The sequence below is a fragment of the Erithacus rubecula genome (assembly GCF_903797595.1).
Source record: "Erithacus rubecula genome assembly, chromosome: 3".
In the NCBI taxonomy this organism is placed as follows: Eukaryota; Metazoa; Chordata; class Aves; order Passeriformes; family Muscicapidae; genus Erithacus; species Erithacus rubecula.
This window is the reverse complement of record NC_136689.1, coordinates 146,941,637-146,949,235: the sequence shown is the minus strand read 5'-3', so window position 1 is coordinate 146,949,235 and position 7,599 is coordinate 146,941,637. Positions and strand designations below refer to the sequence as shown.

Sequence of the window (7,599 nt, the reverse complement as noted above, 5' to 3'; positions counted from 1 at the left end):
GCCGCGGATCGGTGCGCGGAGCGGATCGGGCTCGCAGCGCGGCCGCGGATCGGTGCGCGGAGCGGAGCGGATCGGGCTTGCAGCACGGAGCGTAACCCCCTCCTGCGGCCACTGGAGCCTGCTGGAGCCGGGCGAGGGGGCGGCACCGCTTTGCTCCTGCTCCCGCCCCCCTCCTCCCGCCCCTAGCCGGGTCTTTAAAGGAGGAAAAGCTTCTAAACTTCTATTGTACCGGCCAGCGCGCCGCGCCGCCCCGGACCAGCGACCGACCGCGCCGGGAGGCGGCTGCTCCGGCGCTCCGTGGGGTTTATCATACCGTGGTGGGAGGAACAGACCCACATTCTCCCGGCGTTTTGTCTATTTTTTTTTTTCTTTTTAAAATTTTTTCCCCGTGCTTTCCGGCGGTTCTATTTATCATCTATCCATTTTCCCTTCGTTGTTTCTGTACCGCCTGCAATAATCGCCTCGCTACGTCTCGCAGCTGGCGCGTTGGAGAAGCCGGTGAGTTACGGGGCTCTTCGCTTCCCATCACTCGATTGCCGCTGTTGTGGCGTTCGGATTGACACGGGCTGGTGACACCCGGGCTGCTGGCGGGGCTGAGCTCCGCGGACGTGGATACCGACGGACGCTCTCCTCTGCCGGGGCTCCAGTGTTCCCATCCTTTTCCTTGAGCTCGGATTTTAATTTAATTTTTTTGGGGGGGAGGGGAGCATTTGCTTCTCGAGTATGCGCGGGCAGGGTATGATTGTTGCATATACTGCTTATATGCATATACATATATATGCGGGTATATATGTATATATTACGAGATTTGGCAAAGTTTGCCAAGGTCGTCGCTTGTCCCCGCGCAGTGCCAGCACGCCCAGGTGGGTGGCTGAGGAACAGCCCGGCTCCCGGCTGGAAGCCGCCGGGCGCTCCGCACCCCTTCCCGCCGGGACACGGGCTGGGGTCCCGGGAGGGAAGGAGCTCCGTTACCGGAGCCGTGTCCCATGCGAGCGGCGGCGGCGGGGAGCCGAGCTGAGCCCAGCTGAGCTGAGACCAGCCGAGCCGGGCGGCCGGGCTGCCGCAGCCCCTCCGGGGGAGCGGGGAGGGTGGTCCGGGAGCCGGCAACCCACCCCTCTGTAGGTCATGTCGCGCCGCCCGGTTGTCCCGCCGCCTGAGAACGCGGTGAAGAAGGGTCGTAGGGTTTTTTTATTATTATTATTAGAATTATTACATTTTTTTTTATTTTACTAAACCCGACTGCGCATTTCCCTGCCGGCACGGCGCGGGAGCCGGGAGGGAGCGCTGCGCACCGGGGGCCGGTGCCTCGGCCGAAGCCGGGGGGAGCCGACCCCCATTGCTCACCGGTGCCCCTCTCCCCCTCCCTCCCGCAGGCACCAGCCGCCGCGATGCCGCTCAGCGCCGGCTTCTCCAGCAAGAACTACGACTACGATTACGACTCTGTGCAGCCCTACTTCTACTTCGAGGAGGAGGAGGAGAACTTCTACCTGGCGGCGCAGCAGCGGGGCAGCGAGCTGCAGCCCCCCGCCCCGTCCGAGGACATCTGGAAGAAGTTTGAGCTGCTGCCCACGCCGCCCCTCTCCCCCAGCCGCCGCTCCAGCCTGGCCGCCGCCTCCTGCTTCCCCTCCACCGCTGACCAGCTGGAGATCGTGACCGAGCTCCTCGGGGGGGACATGGTCAACCAGAGCTTCATCTGCGACCCGGACGACGAGACCGTCAAGTCCATCATCATCCAGGACTGCATGTGGAGCGGCTTCTCCGCCGCCGCCAAGCTGGAGAAGGTGGTCTCGGAGAAGCTGGCGTCCTACCAGGCGGCCCGCCGGGAGGGGTGCCCGGCCGCCCGCCCCGGCCCGCCGCACGCCGCGCCGCCGGGCCCGCCGCCCGGCCTGGCCGCGTCCCCCGCCGCCTCCGCCAGCCTCTACCTGCACGACCTGGGCGCCGCCGCCGCCGACTGCATCGACCCCTCGGTGGTGTTCCCGTACCCGCTGAGCGAGCGCGCCCCGCGGGCCGCGCCGCCCGGCGCCAGCCCCGCGTCCCTGCTGGGCGTCGACACGCCGCCCACGACCAGCAGCGACTCGGGTGAGTGGGACCCACGGTGCTGCGGGAGGGAGGGAGGGAGGGAGGGAGGGAGGGAGGGAGGGCGTGGGAAACCGCGCGGCGCCAGGGCTCCCCCCGCTCCCTCCTCAGCCCCCCTTTGCCCCCCTCCTCTCCTGCGATTTTTTTTTTTTTTTTTTTTTTTTTTAAATGCCACGTTTGCGAGGCACTGAGAGTCCCAGCCGGCTCCTTTCCTGGAAAACCAGCCCAGTTTTTCCTCCGGGGAATAAGGGAGTGAAAAGCGAGGGGAAAAAAGTATAAAGAAAGTATAGGAGGGATAACCTTTCATCTTGGGGTCCCGATAAGGTTCCCGGTTTCACCCGTGGGCCGGGAAGGAGTTAACTCCAGCCCGAGAGCCGCGGGCAGAATGTGCAGTCAGGGAGGTGCTAGTGAAAGTGACTGCAGGGGAGTGAATGGGGCTGGGAAAGTTTTAGAAATGCTTCCTTAGGTATGTGACAGCGGGTTCCGCTCCCTCATAAATCTGGTTTGAAAGTCAGTTCCAACCCCAAGCGCTACAGCCTTCCCTTTTTGCTTTTTTTTCCCCCTTTTTTTTTTTTTTTTTTTTCTCTCCAAACTCTTTCCTATTTTCCACAAATTAACAGATCAAGAGAGATTCAGAAAATGCCTCTGAATACCCATGTGTGTTAAGTAAGCTTTCTTTTAAGGCGTGGCCAAAGCCTTCTAAATCCATAATTAAGGGCAGCTTGAGTCTGGGAGCTTTATTGCGCTGTACTGCTGACAACCGAGGTTAAACTTTCCTATCTTTCATGCACTCGGCATTACGCAAGATTGTTACAACTTTTTGAAATCAGGGAGCCAGGGTTTGGACTGTAGTTCATGTGTCCTATTGCACTTGAAGCATTGCTTCCTTAAAGGAAAGGCTCTTGGAAAGCTGTCCAGCATCATGAAATGGATTTAAGAAGGGCTTGTCATTGGGTTCCTCGTTGTGCAACTTGGAGTAGCCTTCCCTTTACCTACAGTAGCCTTGAGAGAGTGCCTACATACAAGTTATGAGTTCTTAATTTTTTTTTTCTTTTTTAATGGCAGAAGAAGAACAAGAGGAAGATGAGGAAATCGATGTTGTTACATTAGCTGAAGCAAATGAATATGAATCCAGCACAGAGTCCAGCAGCACAGAGATGTCAGAAGAGCACAGTAAGCCCCACCACAGCCCACTGGTTCTGAAACGGTGTCATGTCAACATCCATCAGCACAATTATGCCGCTCCTCCCTCCACCAAGGTTGAATACCCAGCTGCAAAAAGGCTAAGGTTGGACAGTGGCAGAGTTCTCAAACAGATCAGCAACAACCGAAAATGCTCCAGCCCGCGCACGTCAGATTCGGAAGAGAACGACAAGAGGCGAACACACAACGTCTTGGAGCGCCAAAGGAGGAATGAGCTGAAGTTGAGTTTCTTTGCCTTGCGTGATGAGATACCCGAGGTGGCCAACAATGAAAAGGCTCCCAAGGTTGTCATCCTGAAAAAAGCAACAGAGTACGTTCTTTCCATCCAGTCAGATGAACACAGACTGATTGCAGAGAAAGAGCAGTTGAGGAGGAGGAGAGAACAGTTGAAACACAAACTTGAGCAGCTAAGGAACTGTTGTGCGTAGGAACTTTTGAGCATCACTTAGAATAATGCAAACTAGACTGAAACTATGATAAAATATTAATGATTCTAATATCTCTCGTGAACTACACAGTCCATCAAGTATGGAACTATTGCAACTGCATGCTGTGCGATTTAACTTGAGACTACACAACCTTGGCTGAATCTCCCAAGGGTTTGGCCAGAACCTCAAAACTGCCTCAGAATCGATACTTTGGACATAAGGGATGATGGGACATTCTTCATGCTTGGGGATGAACTCTTCAATTTTTTTTTCTTTGAAAATTTTGTATTTAAGACATTTTTTCATACAAGAATCCAAAAGAAAAAAGTTGTCCCCAGTTTGCTGTATATATTTACACATCATATTGCCATGTAAATACCTTTAATAAAGCCTTTATAGAAAAATGTGCAACATTAATACGCAACAGTTGTGGCAACTGGATTTATACTTGTCTTGAACTTCTGTGCCATAACATTTCACAATTTTGTTTTTTATTTAAGTACTTTTTTCCTTTTAAAAATGATTTTTATTTTGTTTTTAGATAAATAAATATTTGTCCAAAATATAATTAGCTAAATCCTGTGTAAAGACTTCACTTTGTCTCCCACTATTATCATTAGATGTCTATTTCCGTGACATTCCTTTTCCTTTCATCCTGGCAGTGACCTGAGTGAAGTCAAAGGGGGGTTGGATGAGGGGAAATGGTGATTATTTTGCGGCTTTGTAGGGACTAGTTTCTTGCTCCCACTCCATCTCAATTCAAGTGGATAAAATTGTTGGTCTAATGTGCCCTGTCATTTCAACTTGCCTTGCTACCAGGTCCTCCATGCAGGTGCTGGTAGCAAAGCCTGTGTTGGTCATGGTCATCTGCCTGCTGAAAGTAAAGCTGGAGTGGTGCATTTTCACTGATCACCCCAGTATATAGGCTCTGCATTCCTTCCACATGCATATAATTACATTTTCAGGGCATGACCTTCATTCTGCACTAGGGACATAGCCATGTACTTTGAGGGCTGCTTTGTAGTAAGCTCACCTTAATTGCTTCCTGTTTGATTTTAACAGAAGTTAAAGAGGATAAGAAAATAAACTGAGATGGTGAGTGTTGAAGTGGTTAAAACAACAGAGCGGTTTCCCTTTTTAAGTGCTGAAATCAGCAGAGCCAATCTTCTTGGTCAAACACCTTAACACTTTATTAATGTGAATAGTTACTTGGGATTTCAAGGGATACAAAGTTCAAGGACACAGAAAAGGGAGCAAAGGAAAAGGAGAGCTATTTCTCATTTGAAGAATATGCTCAGACAGATTCCTAACATTTACCAGACATATTAAATAATATTTACATTCAGGACTTGTCTCATGATCAGCTTCTGATGGGCCATAAGTTACTTGCTTGACACAGCTCTGAAGATTAGATTTGATCCTTTCTCCCCTTTTCACCCTCTTAGTACCACTTTGGTCATGACTTCAGCAACAAATCAATGAGCCCTTTGATGTGGAGGAAAAATGTGTTTTTCAAAAACTTGGGCCTTGCACTTTTTTGATTTTCATAACTGTGTTAAATACATATTTGCTTGGCCTCTAACCATTGGAGGAGCAGGGGTTCAGGTTTTTCTGTTGCTTCTGAGTTCAGAGTGGGAAGAAGAATGATTGGGTGTGGGATTAGGGCAGGTAGCACTGTGCAGATGGGAGATGCCAAAGGTCTCTGCTCTGCAAAGCCCTGGGTAACCCAACAATTGTGCATGAGGGAGTTTGAAAAGAAGGTAAGTGTGTAAATCCTGTTTGATGGAGGGCTTTAAGTGTTTGAAGATTTCTTGGGGGAAAAATAATCTGTCAGAAAAACAGGGCAAAGCAAGGCTTTTCTCTTAATTTTTGTTTTTATCACCCTTTGTAACTGGGTTTGTAGAAGTGGTCTGCAGTTGCTTTTTTCCAGCATCTAATTCAGATATTCACTTACAAGGAAAAAGAATTATATGAAATGAAACTGTTAATTTTATCTGAACTGTAAACCAGGACAACTTTCAGCTAAAAATGACATAAAAGTTCTGCCTTTTATTAGACAGGATATCTAATTTTAAAAACACATTAATTTCATTTGCCTTTTAGTGTGTTCCCTATTTAGCTATTGCTTCAGAACAGAAATGAGATGTTGTTCAAGAATTTATAATTGTACCCCCTTCCTCCAAAATAAACCAGGAGATGCAGATCCATTCACAAAACCTGAAAAAAATCTCACCTTTGAGTTCCAGTTTCATATGTTAGCAAAACCCCCTGGCTTCTTCCCATTAAATGAGGCTAGACCACAATGATTAATGAACCTCTTCTTATTTGTCAGCTTCTTATATCATTTGGAGAATGGTTTTGAGTTTTTTCTTCTATCTTCAGAAGATCCTTAGTCTTTTGATGAATAGTTATTTAATTTCTTACTCTCATCTTTTAATTGAGCATCAGTTCCTCTACTCTTTCCTACTGGAAAACAAACCATGAACATGATCTAAAAATATATGGTTTTATGGGATAGCACTTCATATTTATGGCGTTTCTTACTTTGTTGTATGATTGCTAAGTATCTAAATAATGCAAATTGAAAAAATTAAAACAGGCTGTGGGTACAGAGTTAAGAAACCTCTTCTGGTCATTAAATTGCAGCTGGAATAAAGAGGAATGTGCCTTCCACTTTCCAGCTCCTCACCAGAGATCAGCACATTTGGAGGACACAAACATCTCACAGGAGTTGCTGGGCTGGATTCAGTTAGTAGTGCATTGTATCTGGAGAGGAAGGTGTTGGGTTTTGCTGCTGTTTTGGAGCAATAGAGGAGATAAGCTTACAAAAGCAGCATCTGAGCCTTGAAATGAAATGTGGAATTTACAGTGCTTGCCAAACAGCTGTACTGAAGCTCTACTTGAAGTACAAGGAACATTTTTCACTTCACTTCTCTGCTCCTTTACTTTCACAGGACACTTCAAGCTGCTTCTCTTCTAGAAAAACTTTAGGCAAAATGTGGCACCAAAGGAAACTAGAAACAAACCATCAGGGTGAAAATAAAATTTACTCTATTATACACCCTCACTGTTTGAATTTAATTAAATACAAACTTTGAGGATTCTATCTTCATTTTTATTCTTGTACTTAAATTTTGACTTTCCAGCCAACTTATCATGTAAACGGCTTCAGTGTTTCAGTACAGAATATGCTAGGGGACAACTGGGATGTATAAAAGAACCCCTGCCTGCTTAACTCAGCTCCCACTGGAATCTGTAGAAATTCCATGTTTCTTCTAGAGAAACAGATTTGTGCCAGTGGAGGATGCTCTTGAAAATTTTATCACTACCTGTAAAGAAATCATTTTACTTGTCCCTACGTAAGCAGTCTTGCTCATGAAGTACTTTGCAACCCTTGCAGGCAATTGAGGGATGACAAACATTTAATCAGAGTTGCATGAAAGGGAGAATTTCAGGTAAGTGGAGTAGAATAACTGTAAACTGGAAATAAGCCAGGTCACTGCAGCTGAAATCTGAGTTTATTCAAAACAGAAGGTGGAGGTGGTTGTTTCATCTACAGAGATGAACCATCTTCTAATATGCTGGATTTTTTTATTTTATTTTATTGATTTGTGTTAGAATCATCTCCGAGTGAATTAACAGGAAAATAAAACTGAACTATAAGTGATCCTAACACAGGCAGACAGCTTGGGGAGAGACTCAGAATTTACTTCCCTGCTTACAGGTTTGCTATTCCTTCATTTTCAAAGGACATCTCTGGGAGCTTCTGATTAATGGCTTCTGCAGCTTATCTATCTCATTTCTTGATTTCACTTTTTTTTTTTTTTTTTTTTTTTCCAGGCAAGTTTAGACCTCATCTCTGTGGAAACAACAAAGGGAAACCAGGGCTTAG

The 7,599-nt window shown here is 47.5% G+C and overlaps 1 protein-coding gene across 1 annotated transcript; it reads left to right on the top strand.

Annotated features, from left to right (window-relative positions):
* The first annotated feature begins 223 nt into the window (after positions 1 to 223).
* Positions 224 to 4,284, top strand: MYC (MYC proto-oncogene, bHLH transcription factor). Its single transcript, XM_079301902.1, has 3 exons — positions 224 to 498; positions 1,374 to 2,079; positions 3,142 to 4,284. The coding sequence occupies exons 2-3, from the start codon at positions 1,389 to 1,391 to the stop codon at positions 3,705 to 3,707; spliced, it is 1,257 nt and encodes a 418-aa protein (XP_079158028.1). The 5' UTR covers positions 224 to 498; positions 1,374 to 1,388; the 3' UTR covers positions 3,708 to 4,284.
* Positions 4,285 to 7,599: the final 3,315 nt, after the last annotated feature.